The sequence below is a fragment of the Lepisma saccharinum genome, chromosome 27 (assembly GCF_977018435.1).
Source record: "Lepisma saccharinum chromosome 27, izLepSacc3.1, whole genome shotgun sequence".
NCBI lineage: Eukaryota > Metazoa > Arthropoda > Insecta > Zygentoma > Lepismatidae > Lepisma > Lepisma saccharinum.
Window position 1 is genome coordinate 56439778 of NC_139255.1, and position 23156 is coordinate 56462933.

At 38.0% G+C, this 23156-nt stretch overlaps 1 protein-coding gene across 1 annotated transcript in view; it reads right to left on the minus strand.

The window, feature by feature from the left end:
• Positions 1–3963: 3963 nt before the first annotated feature.
• Positions 3964–23156, minus strand: part of LOC145980288 (uncharacterized) — a 55857-nt gene continuing 36664 nt past the window's right edge. Inside the window, exons 3-7 of the mRNA XM_083113301.1 lie at positions 18573–19091; positions 17351–17570; positions 12779–12946; positions 7847–8067; positions 3964–4269 (exon numbers count right to left, since the gene is read on the minus strand). Of these exons, the coding sequence (XP_082969427.1) occupies positions 4143–4269; positions 7847–8067; positions 12779–12946; positions 17351–17570; positions 18573–19091 (1255 nt within the window). The 3' untranslated portion in view covers positions 3964–4142. The remainder of the gene's footprint in view (positions 4270–7846; positions 8068–12778; positions 12947–17350; positions 17571–18572; positions 19092–23156) is intronic.

Consider the following 23156-nt stretch of genomic DNA (forward strand, 5'->3'; position numbering starts at 1 on the left):
GGAACCACAGGAAAAAAAAAAAAACCTGCGCAGACTCCCATGAGGTGAGGAAAGGTAGGGTGAACCATGCTTCCTCATGACCCAAGCTGAAGGTGTGCAAACAATTTTAGCCGAAGGTTTTTTTTTTTGTTACTCTATAGAGGAGGCAATCACTTGGACACCAACTGAATCAAAAACAGAAAAGCTTGGAAAAGTCAATTTCATGGTATAAGGAAAAATGACTGTCATCCCATGATATTCATATTCATGTATACATATATCGTATTTCATGGTACTATTATATTGCGATGTCTATGATACTGTAAATACAAATTGACCTTCGATATCACTGCATGTAAATGCAAACAATGTAATTCATGGACGAAATAAATCAATGTTCAATGTTATAGTAAATTCTTTTTTGATGATTGCTCACAATACAAATTTCTGGAGTTGGATCAAACTTGTTGTATAAAAAAAGTAAAAACTTAAGCAAAAACCTCCATCTTCCCACAAACTCTTTCACTGTTCTCAACAGTGGTGGGACAAGGATTTTCGAAAGCAGAAGGTTATATATACTTTTTTAGTAGTCTGGCCTTATTTTGTCATCTTTACCTGTCTTTGACATTTTTTAAGGAATACTGGGCCAAAGGGAGGAGGGGATTATGACACCACCTCCCCCAACCACACCTTGGGCATGGCAATGGTTCTAATTAAGACTTGCATGTGACCTTCTTTCCCCTGTATGTTTTAACAATCTGATTTATTGCTCAAATTTGCATAATTATAGTTTCAGTAGTAACATATTTCACTTCTTTCTGAATTCTATGTCTATTTACCTAAATCATACATGTATGTTCGATGGAAAACTTTTGTAACATTTTATAAATAAAGCACTACACACACTATTTGCAAAATTTAATATTTATTCTTCCAAAAAAAATTACAGAAAGTTGACATCACATTAACATTTCACACACTTCACAACACAATCAGTGATAGAAAATTAAATCTCAGCCCTGAAAAGTAAATGGTCCACAAAGAGGTTTCAAAATGCAAACATGACAGAAATAAAAATTATGTGTACGTTTTTTTTTTTTTTTTTAAAAAAAAGGAACTGAACACTTAATATGTAAGATATCTTATAACTACATCCATGCTATACAAACAAAACATGCAAATACTGGATAACAATGTGCACGTATTGATTCTCAAGAATATTTTGTATTTAATAATATATACAATATGATATGTGCATGCACTGAACAAATGATGTATCTCATTTCAAAACACTGGCTTGTTAAAGTAGCAAAAAAATACCAATTGTAGTCAGAATATGGTTGTTCAAAATTCATACCAGTACATAAAAAATGGCTGAAACGACCAGGGAATAAATAATATTGCCTAGGCCTTTGCATTCCAACCCATACAGTGCAAACCAATTACAGTAGCATTCAATATACAAAAAAAAGTACTTGTAAAACATAAAATTTCACATTAATGTAACTTACCAGCATCCCTGTAAGCATAAATTACAATGAATTAAATTATAGTGTACATATGGTATTTTGTATTAAAATAAAATTCTGATTGGAATAATCTTACGTTAAGTCCATGCAGACCTGTGCTCACATTATGTAAACACTCATGAAAAATGAACTAAATTTAACACATTTGTAATAAAGAATTTTTTAATTGTTATATTGGAAAAACATACTTGGATGCATTACACTTGCATTAGAAAAATTACATTTTATAAACAACTGCAAGAATTTGCATTCCTCTCTTTTAGCAAAACATGCTACTCATTACATGTAAACCAAAATTATGTAGGGAATTTGTACTCTGTCGAAATTTGTTTTTGAAAAAGAAAAACAATGTTATATGAATGAAATAATGTTGAGAAATATGAAACAAGAACCACCAATGCAGACTTGTGAACCTTTTCCTAAAACTTACAAATGTACAAACAATAACAATTTTGGAATAATTCTAAATGTTTACTTTACAGGTACATAAAATCATGCAATTATCTTGGAAGTGTGACATATAGCAATATAGCACACAGGAATCCTGCAAACTCATTTGTTTTATACATTTTCAGCAACATCTTGACTTTCCCTTGAATTAATGTTAACATTTAGACCCCAAAATGGCAATAAAATATGGAAAGAGTGAATTTCCACTATGTAATTCTTTTGTGCAATTTTTATTTTGTTAATTGAACTGAATTTTTATTTAACTAATCTGTTTTATAAACATTAAATAATAACAGTTGGGCTGAAAAGTTCGTAGGCTGACTCATAGATGGCGTTACTAGAATTAAATCCATGTGATTTTTACTTAGTACTAACCTTCAAAAGATATGTGTATATATTTCACAGCTGCCGGATAATTAGTTCGTGAGATATAGCATTGTGAGTGAAGCAGCTTTTGTTATTGTGAAAAAATGGATAAAAAAGAATTTCGTGTGTTAATAAAGCATTGCTTTTTGGCGAAAAAAAATACTGTTGAAGCCAAGGCTTGGCTTGATAAACATTATTCGGACTCTGCACCAGGAAAATCAACCGTTGAGAAGTGGTTTGCTAAATTTAAACAAGGCGAAATGAGCATCGAAGACAATGCACGCAGTGGACGCCCCAAAGAGGCTGTTACCGACGAAAACATCAAAAAAGTCCTCAAAATAATTTTAAATGATCGTAAAGTGAAGTTGATCGAGATAGCTGAGACTTTAAAAATATCAAAGGAACGTGTTGGACATATTGTGCATGAATATTTGAACATGCGAAAGCTGTGTGCAAAATGGGTGCCGCGCGTGCTCACAATCGATCAAAAGCAACGTTTTGATGATTCGGAGCAATGTTTAGCGATATTCAACCGTAATAAACACGAATTTTTCCGTCGATATATTACAATGGATGAAACATGGCTCCATAACTACACTTCAGAGTCCAATCGACAGTCAGCCGAGTGGACTGCATGTGATGAACCGAATCCAAAGCGTGGAAAGACGCAACAGTCGGCTGGCAAGGTTATGGAATCAGTATTCTGGGATGCGCATGGTATTATATTCATCGATTACCTCAAAAAGGGCCAGACCATCAACAGCGATTATTACATAGCGTTGTTGGAGCGTTTAAAGGATGAAAGCACGAAAAAACGGCCCCATTTGAAGAAGAAAAAAGTGCTGTTTCATCAAGACAATGCACCATGCCACAAATCAATGAAAACGATGGCAAAATTATATGAATTAGACTACGAATTGCTTCCCCATCCACCATATTCTCCACATCTGGCCCCCAGTGACTTTTTCCTGTTTGCAGACCTTAAAAGAATGCTCGCTGGAAAGAAATTTAGCACTGATGAAGAGGTAATCGTCGAAACTGAGGCCTATTTTGAGGCTAAAGAGAAATCGTACTATAAAAATGGCATCGAAAAATTGTATGACCGCTATAATCGTTGTATCGCCCTCGAAGGCAACTGTATTGAATAATAAAATCGAACTTTGTCAAAAAAATATTTTTTACTATGTTAGCCTACGAACTTTTCAGCCCAACTGTTACAAGAGCTCCAATTGTCATATGCCATTTGATGTGTAGGTAAATTATAAAGTTCGCATCTCAAAACTAGGAGTTATTTTACATGAAATTTATATTAGTACCAAAATATTGGTATTGTGACTATTATTATTAGTTTGCATGTTCTTTCAACATATAAAAGCAACGAGCAAAGCCTATCTACTTAAATTAATGCTGAAAACCTAAAAGTAATGGATACCAAATTTCAAGATATCTTACATGAAAGAATATTCCAAGAACCAGAGTGTTAGAAATTCTTGTACTAGATGCTCCAGACTAACGGACTTTAAAAATAATTGTGAATACTTCGCAGACATTCATTTGGACTCAAGCTGCTAAAAGTCTGAAATGCCTGAAAAATAATTTGAAATTATATTGAATGTTTACAAAAAATAAAATAAGAAGGAACTTTTCAAAAACAGCTTTACTCTTCACACTCAAGTTGCTAATTCATATTAATGAAAAAAAAAAGAATATTTTACTTGTCTCTTATGCAGACAATTGTACGAGCGTTCTGATTCCTTTAGAGATGATCTATATCTCTGTTCACACTTGTAAAAACATTCATGCAACTTGCACCCTTGTTTACTGATTGTAAACTAGAAAACTTTTTGTTCCGGTGTATTTTTCAGCAAAGCTCATCCCAGATAGTGAAGGATCAGAGAAAGCCATATCATTGATTGACAGAATCATTCCAAATGCATATTGTGCCCTGTGGAAATAAAGATAAGTTATTAGAATTAGTATGAAGTAAAACAAAATATTAGCTTTTGAACTGATGTGGTGCAATTTTCACAACTCAGTTAACTGTAGTCACTAAAAAATTACAATCATGTGTACTTTGTCGATTATCTTCAAAAAGCGACAAAATTTGGCAAAGCAAGAAATTACACAAGTCACATAAAACACAAAAAAAATTAAATGTAGGTTTTAAATTAAATATACAGAATTAATTTCTGAACTAATTGTTTGTCTTTCTGGGGTAACTTTCAAAGTATTCATCCCATATAAACCAGAATATCAATTACCAAATAATTACTTTCTGTGCATACATCAGACTTGATGTATGTTAATTAGGGATGGCCAAATCTGGATACAATTTTATCCAGATATTGGATAATTATCTATCCAGATTTCAAATATCCAATATTCGGATTATCCAAAATGTCCTGATAAAAATGATGTGTGCATTATCCAGACAGTTTTATCGTTTATCTGTTTTTAAAGGTATCCACGTATTCTTTTTATTCATCATTTTGTTATTCACTACAGATTTTCTACAAATCCTTAATCAAATCTGTTCTATCTGGATATCAAAATTATACGTTGCATTGGAAATGGATAATGGATAATTTGAAATCCATATATCTGTTATCCGGATATTGCGGCCAACCTTAATGTCAATATACCTGTACACCAAAGAGAATAGGAGTAAGGCTGCTCAGTTGCCTTGGTGAGCATCCTAACTAAGCTTCTAGTAATTTAGCTGCACACCAACAGATGTCTCTGTCTTATGCACCTTTCAGTCAATGATGGTAAATAGGTAATGCACCTACAACCTTGGTGACAATGAAGTTCGACCAGAAAGGAATACGTGATTAAATGCACAGAGGCATAGGCGGTGGAATGGGTGACCCACAGAAGTGACGCATGTGTGTAAGAGGAGGCATGTGAGCAGGCAAGAATCGTGATCCCAGCATGTTGCACCCAAGGTCACGTAAAGAACGAAAACGGGGAACTATACGCGTGACATTGAACTTCGACCAGGCACCAGACCCATACGGAAAATTCCAGATAGTGGCGCATTCCACGGAAGCATGACGTCACGGACATGATAAAGGAGTCCGCCGTATATAAGCGCATGCTGTGCACCGAGGAACCGCAGTGCATCGTTACCATGGCCAGGGGCAAACCTATTGACAACACCGTGATTAGAAGAGTGGTGGAGTTGCAACGGGATGGACTCAGTGAACGGGAAATAGGGCGCCAACTGAACATACCCAAGTCAACCGTCCACTGCATCATCAAACACCACCAAAATACGGGTTCTACAGAGCAAGGTAAGGCCCCCGGTCGAAAAGACCTGCTGAGCGTGCGTGACCTACAGATATTTAGGCGCTATATCCAGACCAACAATCATGTTTCTGTGGCCGAATTACGACTGTGGACTCGAGAACGCTTTCACATTGAAGTGTCAACCAGAACCATTCGCCGTTACCTACAGCGATGCGGTTACCGAGGGTACAAGGCGAAACGTAAACCCTTCCTTTCCATGTTGAACAAAGGCAATCGACTACGGTGGGCACGAATGTACCGGGGATGGACATTTCGGCAGTGGAACAGGGTTTTGTGGACGGACGAATCCATTTTCAATGTTGTGTACGGGAAAATACGGAAAACAGTCATTTGTCGGAAGGAGGAACAGAATGAAGCAAAATGTTATGCACGTCGGGTACAGAAACCTGCGTCAGTGATGGTATGGGGACGCATGACGGCATCTGGGGTTGGCCCACTACACGTCTGTGAGGGCATTGTGAATGCACACGCCTATACACGCATACTGGAGCGGCATCTTCCCACAGTGCGAAGGCACCTGTTCCACAGGCGGCGTCTCATCTTTCAACACGACAATGCCAGGCCTCATACAGTGCGGCTGACAAGAGAATGGTTGACTCGCCATCACGTGCGAACTCTGCCATGGCCACCATCGAGTCCCGAACTCTTGCCCATTGAGAATGTGTGGCATGTTGTTATGCGACGTGTGCAACAGAGGGGACCCACGACAGTGGCTGCTCTTATCGCCTGCCTGCAGGAGGAATGGCACCGCATCGATGTGGAATACCTTGAACGACTCGTCCGCAGAATGCCCTGACGCATTGCCACAGTTATTCGCCGACGGGGCGGCGTCACACCATGGTAAACAGGATCCCCTCTAACAGTGGTCGAACTTCAATGTCACGTGTAGATGGACGAAAATGTTTTATTTTGTGTGGACACCATACATTGCTGCGTTGCAGCGGAAATTTATGTTTTCCTTTGTTCCATGTAGCCTGCTCAATAAAATATGTTCAGCATATGCATGTGTTCCCCTTCTTTCACAAAGCACTCCTATATTTGTGACTGGTCGAACTTCATTGTCACTAAGGTTGTATATCTTGTAGTTACATGTAAGAAGAATTAAAAAGGTTACTCTGGTCCTAGGAAAGACAAAACGTAGAAGTGCTAAATTAATGTCATTTCTAAACAAAAGTTTGCTAAAATAAAGAGGGAAACCACTCTTTCATGAATTATGAAGGGACAAGTGTTTGCTCACACATTGCTGAAATACTAAATTCTAGTGATTCTTGGACTTCAATGGTTGAGTCTTGTTGCAGCACTTTGCTGTAATTTGAATACAAGGATTGACTAAAAGTAGATGTAGGGCAAACTTGTCTTATTTAGATGAAAGCAGTTATTAATATTTCCCAAGGGGGTCAGGGGTCAAACACCAGTATACCTGAAACTTAACAACTCTGACTTTGTTGTTGTTCATGCGAACACAAATCAGAAAGAGCACACTGTGCTCTAGTTTTGACTTCACCACAGACTGCACCAGCGCAAATATATGCTTCGATAGGATACAGCATAAACGATAACTGATCAGTAGGGATAGGATTTTTATGACCTAAAAATCACCGAAATAGGCAAAATAAAATATGCTCTTATGACCTAAAATTGTACAAAATATGCACTATAATTTGAAAAATATGCCCTTATAACTGAACTGTTTCAAACATCAATGTCTAAATGCTGAGATATTTTCACATACGTACTATATTTAGCTCACTTTATGGCCCTGAGTTGCAATCCACAATGAATACTTTCTGTAAATTTTCAAATGAAAATGAAAAAGATCTTGCTGCAGTAAAAAAAAAAAAAAGCCACTAGTGAACCTGGGAGTAAGAACGAATCCTTCTCCTCTCTCTCTATTATCAACTCTGTTCCCTCTACTGGCAGATTATCGCTACTTATTCTTTTCCCCGGTTCTAGCCCATCTGCCAGATATTCTAGTCTTTCTGCTCCACTTCGAAGATGACTGTATATTTCTTGAAAAAGCTAAACTATGCTGAATATGACCGAAAATCCATGAAAATATGCTCTATCATGCAGAAATGGCTAAATATGCCCTTAAGAAGCAATATAAATATGCTAAGTCATGAAAATCTTTCTCCTATTGTCTTTGTTGTATACCAAAGGAAGCAAAGTTCAGTATTATGTAAACCAAGTATAGTATAATTATTTTCTAGTACCTCAAACAATTCATCAGCCGAGTAGCAATGTTCTTACGACGATGACTGGCAAGTGTCCAAATTCTGCTTATGCCACATATTGTAGCCTCTGGCGTACTTGAACAACAATATGGCCGTTTGGACTGAGAATCTTCTTGGTCTGCTAAGATGCGATAAGCTTTCGATATAGGTTCCGCCACCAGGCAGCCCACAACTTGCTTCTCGCTGATGTACAGTAGGACCTACAGCGTACGGAATGCGGAAAAATCATGAATGTGTACAGGAGCTATTAGAAAATTTATCACAACTGTTTAACATTATAATAATAATCAAAAAAACTTACTGGCAATGAATTTTAATAGGTAAATCAATACTTCAATGAAACACCTACATATGCTGCTTGCATTCCTCAGATCTTCAGAAAATAAAAAAAAACATTTCTCACTTCTGCTAAATATGCATTTAACAAGAGAACCTGTAAAGTTTGGTAACATGCAAAGACATGCTCTATATTATTTTTTATTTTTAACAAGTAATGGAAAATTTCCTTGAGGTCTCAGGAGTTTCCAAAATTGTAAATTGTTCACGATTAATGAAATTAGTTTTAAAAAAATCACATTTCAAAGAAACATCTAAATATAAACATCTGTTATGTTCATGATGGATGCGATAAACGCTGTTTAAAATTACTTACGTAAAATTTAGAAATTTCATATTTCCGCATTGCACAATTTAATGGTTAAATCCTATTAATTTCCAAGATCCACTGTCATCATTCACAAAAGGGTACGACATCTAGAACGGAGATGGTATCGCATCACTGCTTTCTTTGTTCCCAGGCAGCACTGGTGTGTGTATCCCGGATTGCATCATCTGCTTCCTGTTGTCAGGTGGCGCTGCCAGACGGTGGTTGGGGGGCTGGGTCGTGCTGCTTGGTGTGGTGCAGTTCCTGTTCCCCGCGTAGCTGGAGGGGGTCGAGTATGCACACCGCATCTTTTCTTTTTCTGGTCGGGGATCTTTTTGAGGACAGGGTGCCAAGTCGGGTGTGTCTGTCCATTGTCCAGGTTCAGTGCTGGTTTCTGTTGAATGATAGCATGGGTTTCCTTGACAAGTTTTATTTTAAGAGAGATACTACCTACCCAAACTTGCATCCCCAGGTGTCTACAAGGCCACATGCCAATGCCACAACACCTACATTGACAGAACCATTTGCACTGTCCAAGAACGGATTAATGAACATGTAAAAGATGCCAAAAAAGACACCAAAATCAGGCCTTTCTCAACATTTCCACTCCACTAACCACACAATCTCCTTCATATCCATACTTAGCCAACCAGCTCTGTCATAGAAAACACTGTCAAAGAAACCCATGCTATCATCCAACAGAAACCAGCACTGAACCTGGACAATGGACAGGCACACCCGACTTGGCACCCCATCCTCAAAAAGATCCCCGACCAGAAAAAGAAAGATGCAGTGCGCATACTCGACCTCCCCTCCAGCCACGCCCGGGAACAAACAAAGCAGTGATGCTGTACCATCTCCGCTCCAGACCCCGTACCCTTAGTGAATGAAGGCAGAGAATCTTTGAAATTAATAGGATTTAACCGTTAAATTGTGCAACGTGGAAATACAAAATTTCTAAATTTCACGTAAGTAATCTGTTATGTGCTTTATGCAGCTTCTATGCATAAATGGAAGTATAGTTTAATATCATACAACTGTTAATTTTTTCAATTATTATTGAAAACTGAGTACAGTATAACCTCAAGTTTATGGTTTCTGGAGACTTTGGCTAAGAAACTTATACGCGTAATGTAGGAAGAAGAATTATCTAGGAAAATATTTTACTTCAATGGGACCAGGAAAACCTAAAATCTGAAAACAATCAATCAGGGATTCACTGTCAAGACTATAATACTGCTTGCTAAATCTCTAATAGTTTCTCAAGTCTTTACATTTATGTACAGGGGTTGGACAAAAATATGGAAAACACCAGGTATAAAATAGGTAGCCATTTCAAACACGATTTGCGTCTGAATGGTAGGTGGCTCTGTGGTCACTGGCACTTCCTGCAAGGTATACACCCTTGCCAACCTGACAGATGGGCCAGTTACAGTTCAGTGACCGGTCCGTGCAGGTATTCATGAATCATGTCTGAGCTGACAGAGTTTCAAAGAGGGCAAATTGTAGGTGCGCGTATGGTGGGAGCTTCCATGATGAAAGCGGAAATGTTTGGTGTATCAAGAGGCACAGTCTCGAAGATCATGACTGCCTATGAGACTTCCGGAAAAACCGTATCAACAAAGCACCAGCGTGGACGCAAGTGTGTGTTGCGTGACAGACGCACGTTGGGTAGGATTGTGACCAAGCAGATCACCACGGCTCCAAAAGTCACTGCTGAGCTGAATACAGTGCTTACAAACCCTGTTAGCGTCAAAACAGTCAGAAGAGAACTCCACAAGCAGGGTATTCATGGCAGATCTGCAGTGGTGCAACGCCCATCAAAACTGGACAATGGAGCAGTGGAAGACTAATCTGGTTGGATCAGTCATCCTTTACATTGTTTCCAACTGCTTGCTGAGTCACATGTGGAGAACGCCAACACAAGCTGTACAATACAGACTGTTACAGAGAGTGAAACATGGCGGTGGTTCAATGATGATTTGGGCAGCCATCTCCTGGTATTCTGCCGGACCCATCGTCACCCTGCATAAACATGTCACTGCCAGGGACTACGTAACCATTTTGAGTGACCAGCTGCATCCCATGGTGCAAACTTGGTTCCCAGATGGTGATGCCGTGTTTCAAGATGACAAGAGCCCCTGTTCATACAGCTCACATCGTCCAGGACTGGTTTCATGAGCACGAAGATGAAGTGTCACATCTGCCATGGTCTCCACGATCGCCAGACCTCAATATTATTGAGCCCCTGTGGTCGGTTTCGGAGACCAAGGTGCGAGCCTGCTACCCACCACCATCGTGTCTACAACAACTTGCAGCTGCTTTAGAGGAAGAATGGTACAACATCCCTTTGACAACCATACGCGACCTGTATTTGTCCATTCCACATCGACTGCAGGTCATTCTGTGTGCCAAAGGTGGTCTTACTCGATATTAAGAAAAGTAATGTGAATTTCTGCAGGTGTTTCCATATTTTTGTCCATCCCCTGTATTTATTGTCTTAGAACTGCTAACTCCTCACAGTCATATACAGCATGGGGTTTCAAACACTGAGTATATTATCTTTTTATAACACCATTAAGCCTTGTTTCCATGATATGAAAAACTCAATATGCTGACCAAGGCAGAAATTTATTTTATTATAAAACATAAACTAAACGTATCGTTTCAACCTTCTAGCAAGGTCTTCTTTAGACTCTGTACCAAGTACAAATGAAACAAGGTACAAAACAGGAAAATATATATATATACACACAAAAATCACTCCCCTCCAAACACAAGATTATTAGAAAGTTGTTTTCTCTGGAACATTCCAGCAGGTGGTCTTCCCTTGTCAACTGTACTTTCACCTGACAGGCGATTAAGCTCAACATTTCCTTTCATCTGGAAAGTGGTAGGACTCTTTATCTCACGCTCTTTTTCCTAATACTTTCTTTCTTCATCCCCCTTCCTTCTTCTCTTCTCTTTTGCTCTTGTCCTTTCCACTTATTCCTAACACCTTCTTCCATTCTTTGTATTTCTGCCTTGGTCAGCATATTGAGTTTTTCATTATTTTTTAGTGTAATCGTGAAGTAACAACAAGCAAGTTTTACTTGACACATTCCTCAACAGATAGCAGCAACGTCACATAGCTGTACAGACTAAGTTATAAGCTATTCACACTGAGTATGGAGAGAAAAAAATCAAAATCCTGCGCCAAAGAATAACCACAACCATGCATGAAATTCCTGTAGATATGCCTACTCAAGTGTGGACTGAAGTGGAATATCAGCTTGATGTCTGTAGGGCTGTAAATGGTACACACATTGAATTTGATTAAAGGAAATGAAACTTTGAACACTGTCCTTCAATAAAATACATTACATAAATGTATGATTGGGCACACTGTATCTCAAGAATTTTGTTCAAAATTTCTATTTTTTTTTTTATTAGGGATGGGCCGATATGAAATACTGATAAAAACCCGATATAAAATTTACCGATACCGATAACCGATCCAATATAAATAAAATTAGAAATGGTCCTTGAAGAACCTGAAATGTTCATTGATCTCTTTATAATAAATGTGCGTTTCGAGGTGACTGCAGTGCAAAAGAAGTTGAATATTTAGACATTTACTTTTTTAAAAAGAAGGACATGAAGATTATTCACAAAAATTACAACAAAATGGCAGAATTTTGCACTAAATTATAAGATATTTATCGATATATCGGATTGGTAAAATAAAATCGGTAATTTTACCGATACACCAATATGCCTATATTGGTAGATACCAATAGAGTATAGCATTTTGTAGCTTTGGTGTGTATTACTCACAATTCCAGAATATAAAAAGACGTTAAAAAATTTAACGTTAAAAACTGTACTTACGTATGCGAGTATGTTGTTCCTATTTTTCTTTCTTTAGAACTACGTTTCGGAGATTAACTATCCCCTTCTCCAGGTTCGTATGAAAAAACTAGGTACTTAGCATAGTACCACGTCGAAATGTAATAAAAGAATTGTGGACAAGGGTTGTTGTGGATACATTTAAAATATTATATCCTCGCCCCAGACGTATAAAAAAAGCTCGTCGTTCACTAAAAACTTGCACAATAAACCTATTCTCATGTAGAGTACTATGAGTACCGATTAATCGGACCCATCCCTAATTTATATCTACTCAAACTCGTACTTTTTAATCTAACCAACTGTTGGCAAATATCTCCCTGATGCACACTTCTTTTGGACAAAGCAAATGAACTGGAGCAACAAGCAGCGTACTTTACCTTGCTTTGACTCAAATTTCGGATTCCAACTTCCACAAATCCCAAGTCCCTATCAACCACCTCCAACACTTCGGACACTTTCCTCCACCACATTTTATTGTCGCCTGGATTCACCATCACGACCTGCCCATCCAAGAAGATTCCCACCACACGTTCTTGCTTCCAGCCCTACAATTAAAAAAAAGCAATGAATTGGAATAAAAACTATACCTAATAATTACATACAATATTTAAAATAGGGTAATATGAAATTATCACCAATAAAAACAAAAATATTGATACTGATGCTGGTGAGAGAGAAAGATTTCAAGAATCATGAAAATGATTCAATTGCCTTGCTAATGTATGGGGCATTAGAAAAAAGAACGGCACATTCAGAAATTTACATTAAATAAAAAAGCAAGATGTTGTGTATGAATTATGCTAACAATAACAAAATGAGACACATATGTACTAAATTATAGATATGTTGACTAAGACTGATAAAATTCAAGGTTCAAAAATTCCAAGGTTTTTGAGGTGAAATTTAAAAAAAAAATCAAGGTTTCTTAATACTAGAACTGGTTAGTATTAATATTTTACACTGAATTTACAACAGTTTTATTTCAAGTCAGGCATAATATATTAATAATTTACAGACATGAAAGTAATGCACTAAAGCGTTTAAAGATGATATCAATAAATTGTTTCAACTTGACAACCTTTATGCTTATACAAAATATTATTTTGTTGTCACCATGTAATCAAGGGTTCCTCGATTCGATACCCATCGGAGGTGCAAGGTGGTCCAGATCCCATTCTAAACTGTAGGTCCAGTCCTTATTAGCCTCTCTGTGCATAAAGTGGACTTAAAACAAATTCAAACAATCACAATAATACTTTGTAATGATCCTGAGAGATCACACTCATTAGTAACTAATGTTTATTTACTCTGTGTAATATGTAACCATTGTTATTATGGTCAAAGTTATTTTATTTACTTGTTCAATGTTACATGTGTTAATAACTGCTTTGATAATTGTGTCATTCCGTTTATCAGTAGTAATTTTTTATTATCCTGTTAATAAGGCCCTGCGTGGTTGCAAAGAATATGTAATGTTAATCTTATAATTGTATATTAATGTTTAGCACACATTTAATAAGTATTTATAGTTTGTGAATTGAGCATGTGGTTCATCCTACTGCCGTAGAGATGGCATTGCCTGCTCTCACACGGTTCCACGTAGTTCATGTGAACAGTCTGAACTGAGGCTATAAGAGGGTCACTATTTATATTTTGAGCCTAACAATGAAAAAACATGAATTTGGCATTGAAAACTGCTTTATTGTTTTTCGAAGTATTCTCCTTTATGGTCAATACACTTTTGCATTCGTTCGAACCATTTGTCAAAGCAGTTTTTCCAATCTTCTTGAGACACCTCCATAATATGGTTTTTGAACGCATCAACGGCATCTGCTGCCGACGAAAATCGTTGTCCACGCAATTTATTCTTGACGTTCGGGAACAAGAAGAAGTCATTGGATGCCAAATCAGGACTGTACGGCGGATGATACATAAATTCGATTTTTTGACTGTTCGTAAAGTCGGTTGTTGGACGAGATGTGTGACAGCTGGCATTGTCTTGATGAAGAATGATCCGACGGCATTTGTTTGTTTTCCGTATTTGACCGAAGACCTCTGGCAAACAAATTGTTGTGTACCATTCAGAGTTGACCGTTCTACGTTCCTCTAAAGGCACAGTTGCCACATGACCAGTTTTCCCGAAAAAACAGGCAACCATTTGTTTCGATGTGCTTCGAGCACGAACAACTTTTGTTGGATTGGGTTCATCTTGAAACACCCATACGGTCGACTGCTGTTTACGTTCCGGCTCATATGCATATGTCCATGATTCGTCACCTGTTACAATCTTATATACGTCTTTTGAAGCACCACGATTGTATTTATTGAGCATTTGTTTGCACCAATTGACGCGAGCGTCTTTTTGAGTTTTTGTCAAATTGTGTGGGATCCAACGAGAACATACCTTTCTCGCAGCTAAATGATCATGTAATATTTTATATATGCTGGTGGAACTAATGCCTATGGTTGCCTCAATCTCACAGTATGTCACATGATGATCTTGCAGTATTAGGTTTTGCACAGCATCAATGTTTTCTTGAACAACAACTGATTTTGGACGACCTTCGCGAATCTCGTCGGTGAGCGAATGGCGGCCACGATTAAATTCGTTATACCAGCGTTTCACAGTGGCAAAGGATGGGGCTTCATCGCCAAATGTGGAAGTAAGTTGATCGATGCACTCTTGTCTTGATAATCCACGTCGAAAATCGTAAAAAATCATTGCACGAAAATGTTCACGAGTTAATTCCATTTTATTGTTGTCGCGCAATCTCCATTGCAACATAAACAACACAAATCAAGCTATTGACAAAACATTTGAAGTACGTTATGGTCAATAATGCCAGACGATTCTGTGCAAACGTCAAATCGCGCCTAACTTCAATCAGTGTTGCCAAGGCTCAAAATATAAATAGCGGCCCTCGTATAACCAGCCGCGCAGCCGATTTTCCTCATTTGGCTTTCAGGTCTGTTCACGATAAGATCTCTCTTAAAAACTGACCTGGAAGAAAAGTTGCACTCTGCCTTAAGGCGAGAGAGGTTGGACTCTGCCCACTCCACCTTCAGGTAAGAAAAGTCACCACTCCACTTACGAGCGAGAGAGATCTCACTCCGCCTGTTGGCGAGAGAAACAAACTCCACTTTAGGGTAAAAGGACCCAGTCCGCTTTGCGAGAGGTTTCTGCCACTATCCACCAGTGGTACCCCACCTGGGGATTGAGGCATTGGGTTACTAGGCAACTGCTCATAAGGTTTACCATTGTGTACCTTGTTATCGTTAACGCTGGGCATAAATGGAACGGTAATTGTAAGTACAGGCATTGCCGTTTACTGCTTAAACCCCATCGCAAGGTGCTGGGCTTTATTAGGTCGTATAAAACAAGGGTAAAAGTAAAGGTCAGAAACAGTACGACGGTTATCGTGAAGTTTACCTCAATAAATGCCCTTGTTCCCCAAAAGCCAACAGTTTCCTGCAAAAAGCCTGCAGCTACAGAAGTCGGTGCAAGTAAAGGACTGCACATTCATAACGAGTGTTGGAGTTACGGTTACGATGGCAGAGGGCAGCAGTCAGTGTACCTGTTCCCAGTTTACGGCAGTTTGCAGAAGCCATTCTCCCCCCATTGTGTGGCAGTATATTGGTCCAGTGAGTGTAATATCCTATACGGGCATGTGCTAAACTTACACAGTTTACAGTTGCATAAGTGTATCCAGCTACAGTCATTAAACTTTCTCTAACTTTAGACAGTGTACTTTTTCCCGAACCCTGAGTGAAATAGAGTCTCTTGCCACCGCTAGAGAAAAAGTTAGCATGATGGGCAAAACTTTGCAGTGCGTTTGGTGCTACTGAACGATTATTGTCAAGCTAGTTGGTTTGCACCTCCGCAGACGTACTAGTGCAGGTGTAGGTGTAGTAGGCACCACAGAGAACGTTGCAACTTGTTAAAAACAACACAAAATGCCCGAACAGCACGATAAAAAACACTTCAAGAGAAAGCCCAAGCTTTTAATTGGTTGAGGGATGAAGAGGGTGCAGTTGCGAAGTTTTAGGTGCTACTTGCTGTATCTTCCGGAAGATGTACATATCTGCAGTGTTGGTAAGTTCTTGTTTGTTGAGATTGATGGCTGAAGAAGATGGGTTTTTAAGTTGAACCGAGCTATACCATGATAAATAAAGATTTCCACATAAATTATTGTTGAGATTATGTGTTTTTGATTATGTGTCATGTTATTTACTGTCAAAACACAATAATATATCATATTAAAATAACTTTCAATAAGATGAATAATGAACAATGTAAAGAAGCAGTCGAATTTTCATTATAAAGCTTACAAAATGTTTGATTTGGTGCTAAGACAAGGTTTTCCGTGACTGCTAGTTACTGTAAAATAACTCCTCTGCTAGCAACATTGCAAGTCAGGTTTTTGGTGAGCATTATTTTTGTTTTCTACAAAAGAAAAACTCATGACAGTAAAAATTAAAGCAAAATAACTGTGATAAGTATGCATCAGAATTTTTACAAATATCTAGATTAATGAAATTTGAATTTCTTGGTGCAACAATTTTGTTTTACATTTTGGAAAAAAAATCATGTAGAATTCCTGGTCAGTCAACATCCAGTAGAAATATTTGACTGATACTAATACATGCATAAATATTACCAGGCAAATTGTCCATTGGTTTATGCAATGAGAGGTAGTGTAATTTCATTCCTTAAAAACTTGTGGAATGTAAAATGAAATGGTAATGTTCCTGATAATACATGCACATCCAACTGTACCATTAAATCAGCAAATGAATGAAGGTGCCCCAATATTTTACATAAACAGAAGCACGCCAACAAATTGCTGCCACGTTCCCAGCAGTATTGCATTCACTTTCCTAAACTTATATTCTTGTTTTGTACTCTCAACCTCAAAAGAGTATGGGGAAATAACAACGAAAACACTTACACTGTACTTCAATTTATACACGAACCCATTGTGGAACTCTGAATGCATCTTCTCATCCTCCGTTTCCCCCATGCTATAGACCAGGCTGCACGTTGAGCACTGGGTCGCACCAAACTCCTTCTGCCCTGCATCAATAATCATCTGGTCCATGCCCGATGAGGGTTTGTACAACTTGAAACGTTTCTTCTTGGAACTTGGAGGTGAGGTCTCATTTGACATGCTGCTCGAAAAATGGTTAGATTAAAATATTATACTTTTATAAATTAACATGATGATGATAATACAGTCCAGTCCCAATTCTAAGTAAAATCAAGGTCTCACTGCATAAAGTTATACATGATAGAACATAAACAAAAGTAAATCAGAAATTCCACTTTTGCCCCACAGTGTTAGTGTAAAAGTAGTGAAAATCATGCATTTCATACAATTTTGATATTTTAACTACATGAAATTGAATATTTTCGACCCTAATTGATGCCTTGACTTCCCAAATTATAGCAGTAGTGTACCGATGGACCTCCATGGCAGAGAAGATTATTGATGCATTTCAAGTTACTGTTATCCAAAGTTTGCAGAAAAATAATGAAAATCGTCAAGAAAAGTTGCAGCCAAATATTCATTGTGAATTGCAACAAAATAATGAAATAATGTAAAAGGAGTTGCAAAGGGACTTGCAACAAAAGAACAAAATGTTGAAAATGGATTTGGAAAAAAATAATGAAAAGCTGGAAGAGAAGTTTCAAGTTATTAGAAACGAATTACAGCAACAACATGCATGTTTGTAACCACTAATGCAGTGTTCCTACACTTCTCTGATATAATCAATCGGTCCTTAGTTTTGAAATGCACCTCGTACTTTGCCATGGAGGTCAGTATATCTCGATTTGGTTGGATGATATAAACAGAGTACAGGGTGCATTTGGAGTATGTGGTACAAGATAGAATGATGCCTTAAATTACTAGTGTTGCCAACTCCATTGTAAATTGTAATTGGTAGTTTTAATCAGTTAGGTTTCAATGTTTCTTCTAAATATTATGGAAAATCTTGTTTTTGCAATCCAATACGAACGCGGGCCAAGGAACTGGAGAGTTCGGTAACTTTCTCGGCAGTTGCAAAAGCAGACAAAGTTGGAATATTACAAGTGAAAGATTAGAGTCAAATTTTAAGTCAATCTTGAAACCTGACCAGCACTAATCAGAAAAAGCTTCATGCACTACTCACTCAGTCAATGTCTTCCTACTTGGTGTAGTTTTCTTATAGAAGAGGGAGAAGTACTTCGTTCCCTCTGTTTTGTCCTCATTTTCTTTGTTCCCTTTGTCTTCTCCGGAGCTCATGTCTGCCAAAGGCGAACATGCCTCGACAGACTCAAACATTTTGCCTTCAATGACACAAGGGGCTACACTTCCAAGTTGACTGTCATCCTGAAGATTTGCAGCAGTGAATTGGTTCTCAACACCAAATCTGCACCCACCATCGGCATTTTGAATGTTGGCGTCATTTGAAAACAAAACACTGGCATCATCTATTATAGTCGAAGGTGTAGTTTTCACTCCATTTACAGCCACGTGGGATTCTCTCTCTTCACTGTCGTCCAACTCGTCAAGAATGTCCTTCACACTGTCCTGGATATTATCGTCCATCTCGACGTCAATATCAAACATGTTCTCAGCTTTATCGTGGCTGCGTTTTTTGTTCAGAAGATTGTTGTTTAACAGAAACTTACCATTACTCACTTGTATCCTGAAATAAGAGGTAAAAAAAATCACAATTCATGAGCAAATATATGTGCCACATCAAAGGAAATGTCATCATGCAGAAATTCCTATCGAACACTGTACTCCATATTTTCAGGGAAGAAAAGATGCGGTAACAAGTCTATACACAGGCTGCTAGAAAAGTGTTCAGAACTGTCAATCAGGAGTGTTGCCAGGAGAAAAGAACTGTGTTGCCTACTCTAGTGTCTGAAGCAGTGTTGCCAAGCCACTGGGCTTTAGCCATTAAGGTGGACAAAGAAATTTCAGCCACTGATGCTTTAGGGTTTCTCTTTTATGTATGTATTGCTTGCATTGTAGAATTATTTCTCTTGTAGTCTAAGATTGTTACAAGCATAAAAACACGTTTTTTGTTGTGACGTTTCAGGAGAACACAGGCTCCCTTCATCAGGCATTTAATTTTAGTTTGATCAAAGACAATGGTTAACATTTTTTTAACAAAAAAAAATATTCATCTACAATAAAAACAGACAGCTTGTTTCACAGTTATGTTACAACAATGTAACATTGACAAGATCCATTGTATAACTAAGCGGTTCCCAAACTTTTTACGCCATGGAGCACTTTTCAATAGAAAAGTTCATCACGGAGCACTAATTTTCACCTAGTACTTGTATGACCATACTATTTGAGGATAGAAGATAAACATTCAGAATTTAGAACTTTAGACATGTGAAACATTGTTTTTATTTCATTACAAAAAAAATATTTTCAACTCTAATTTCACTACATACATTAGAAAAAAAAAACATTAAGGTAACACATTTTAAAACGAACTAAAAGCAAGTATTGTAAATTATATTCTCATAGATCTGGTACATAAAAAAATCATTTTTAATGTTGCAAAACAAAAAATGCTACTTGGGACCATTCTAATGAGAGGGGATGAGACTGAATTGATTTACATAACTTAGCAATATCTGGTTGAATTTGGGACAGCTGGAGCCGAATATCTGGCTCCGCATAGAAACGAGATCTGTGTTTTGTTTTAGTACCTGCATAAGCAGAGAATCCTGATTCACATAAATAAGTTGTTGCAAAGGGCAAAAGGATGGTTTTAGCTTTATCAGAAAACTTTAAATTTGTATTTTAACTGAAAAATTATCTTTTATCATAGAATCTGATGTCAAATCAATCAAGCATTCATATTGCTGCATTGTCAGAGAGGCTGGTTTTTCTGACACAGCAGAGAATGGATTTACAATCCAAAATTTTTCTTTCGTTTTTTCATGGAGTTCTTCTGGAAAATAATTGTTGAAACTACCAAGCAAACTTTGTACATGAACTTGAAACTCATTTAAGATATCTCCAGGTATGTCTGAAGCTAGTTCTTCTATAAATTCTTTTACCATTGGCAAGCTGTCAAGATTGCCATTGTACACTAATATTCTGCCCAAAACTTGATTTTTTTTTTAACCCTTGCTGGCGTCAAACACTGTTGTTGCTTTTCCTTGAAGTGAGAGACTTAAATTATTAACTTTCTGAAAAATATCACCTAAATATGCAAATTTTATTAGCCAGCGTTCGTCACATAACCTGTCTCCCAAAGCAATGTCATTGTCAGTGAGGAAGGTTCTGACTTCAGCCCTCATTTCAAAGAGCCGAGTCAAACTTTTGCCTCGAGAGAGCCACTTTATTTCTGTGTGAAGAAGTGAAGATGTAAACTCCACATGTCATCACACAACACTTTGAATGGCCTGGTATTCTTAGGTCTTGATGTAATAAAATTAATTAATTTCACTATTTCATCCAGGCTTACTTTTAGGGAAGGTGGCATCTTCTTCACAGCAAGGGCTGCTGCACTCCTTCGCTTTTCGAGATAACACCAGACGTAGTTCCAGTCATGGCCTTCGCGCCATCTGTGCACAGATCGGCACAATTATCCCATGCGATGCCATTCACTATGAAAAATTGATCTATTCTTTTAAAAATTTTAACGCTAGTTATGGTAGTCAGTAACGACTTGCAGAGAAGCAGATCCTGTTGAAAAGACTCCAAGTACCGGTAGCGCACAAAAACTATTAAAATTGCCAACCCAGCAACATCTGTTGATTCATCCATTTGAAGCGAAAATTTAGTGAATTTTGTTCGTGAAAGTAAAGTAGCTTTCATGTCATCTGCTAAGTCCCTGATGCGTCGTGAAATAGAAAAGGAATTGTGTCTATTAATTTCGTGGCTTTTCCATCCAGCATAACGCCGAACGGCTTTATCGTCTTGCAGCAACGTTCGACTTCCATTGTTACCTGCGGAAGGTCAAGTATGCACCTCAATTATTTCCACTCGATTTTTACCGACACACGACTCATGGCCGCACAAAATTCAAAATTTTAAGACCTGGTTATTTCTTTATTCTTCCAATTTCTTCGAGGAGCACTAGAAGATGTTTCACGGAGCACCAAGTGCTCCATGGAGACCGCTGGTATAACTTATTATTTTTTGTTAAAAAAAATTGTTAACCATTTTTATAACCGTATTTTTAATCAAACTAAAAATAAATAACTGACGAAAGGAGTGTGTGTTCTCGTGAAACATCACAACAAAAACTATGTTTTTATGCTTGTAACAATCGTAGGCTACAAGAGAAATAATTGCTTTAGGATTATAAAAGTGGTTTAAATGAGTCATCGTCACTGTAATGGTAGTCACGAGCTACCATTGCATCATCACATGCAACAGTGTTATGTTGGTTTCATGAATTTAAGCATGCTCACACCTGACAGTAGTGACTGACTAAAACTGTTACTGTGGAGATAGAAAAGAACCTATTCAATCACTCTTCGCAACTACCTTTGTCTGAGGGAAGCAATCAAAAACTAGCCTCAGAGAATCCTGTTGCATCATGCAACACTTCAACCCAATCTTCCAAAGTGACAATCGACTTCTTGGAAGGCAATCCAGTTAAATTGGTTGCACATCCACCTTACAGTCCAGACCTCACACCATGTGAATTTCCTGTTTTAAGTGGTAAAGGCAAGACTTGTAGGCAGTTGTTGTTGCAGGTGGCCAAGAAACGTTGAACAGTTTTGGAGAACGAGGCACTGTGTGAGATGTCAGGGAGAATATCTTGAAAAATCTAATAAAGAAATATCTCTAATGAGTAAAGAGTAGGGAGTGGAAGTTGATGAAATGTCATCTTTTATCTGACATCATAAATATACACAATATTACATTTCGTGTAGAACCCAAAAAGGTAATTTTAAAGTACATTTTTCTTGCATTCTTTTGCCAATTATGAGGTTTTAGATCATTTTCCACAATTTCAGTCATTTTTCACAATATTCGTTGTATTGTTTTGTCATATTTTGTCACTTCTTTCATTTTGGTAATATTCTTGAGTCTTTTCACCAAGGTGATCATAGGCCTATATACTCTATGTGATCAAAAATATCCGGACACCAGGCAAAATGTGTGTTGCGCATAGTAGGCCATTCTGTGGTGCCATCTACAGTGAGGTGAGGCAAGCAAAGTGACCACTACAGGCAGCATAGTGCACTAGACAGCAGAATAGGTTGGTCAAAGGAACTTGCAGACTTCGAACGTGGTGAAGTGATTGGGTGTCACAGGAGTAACAAGTCAGTGTGCAAGATATCCACCCTCCTAAACATCCCGAAGTCCACTGTTGCAGATGTGATAGTAAAGTGGAAATGTAAGGGGACGTGTGCAACCGCAAAATGTTCTGGCCGAGCACCCATGCTGACAGACAAGAGACCGCCAAGTGTTGAGAGAACCGGCAATCAGCAATTGCCACACAGGAATTTCAAACCAGGGCAGGATGTAATCCTAGCAGCAAGACTGTACGACATGAGGTACGACGACTTGGTTACCATGGACGAGTGGCTGTTCGTAAGCCCCACATTACCCAACTAAACACATAGCGCTGCCTCGCATGGTGTAAGGAGAGGTGCAACTGGTCGTTAGAACAGTGGAAATCCGTGATGTGGAGTTACGAATCACGTTATACCATGTGGAGATCCGATGGTCGTGTGTGGGTGTGGCGAATGCCTCATGAACGACATTTAGCATCCTGTGTTGT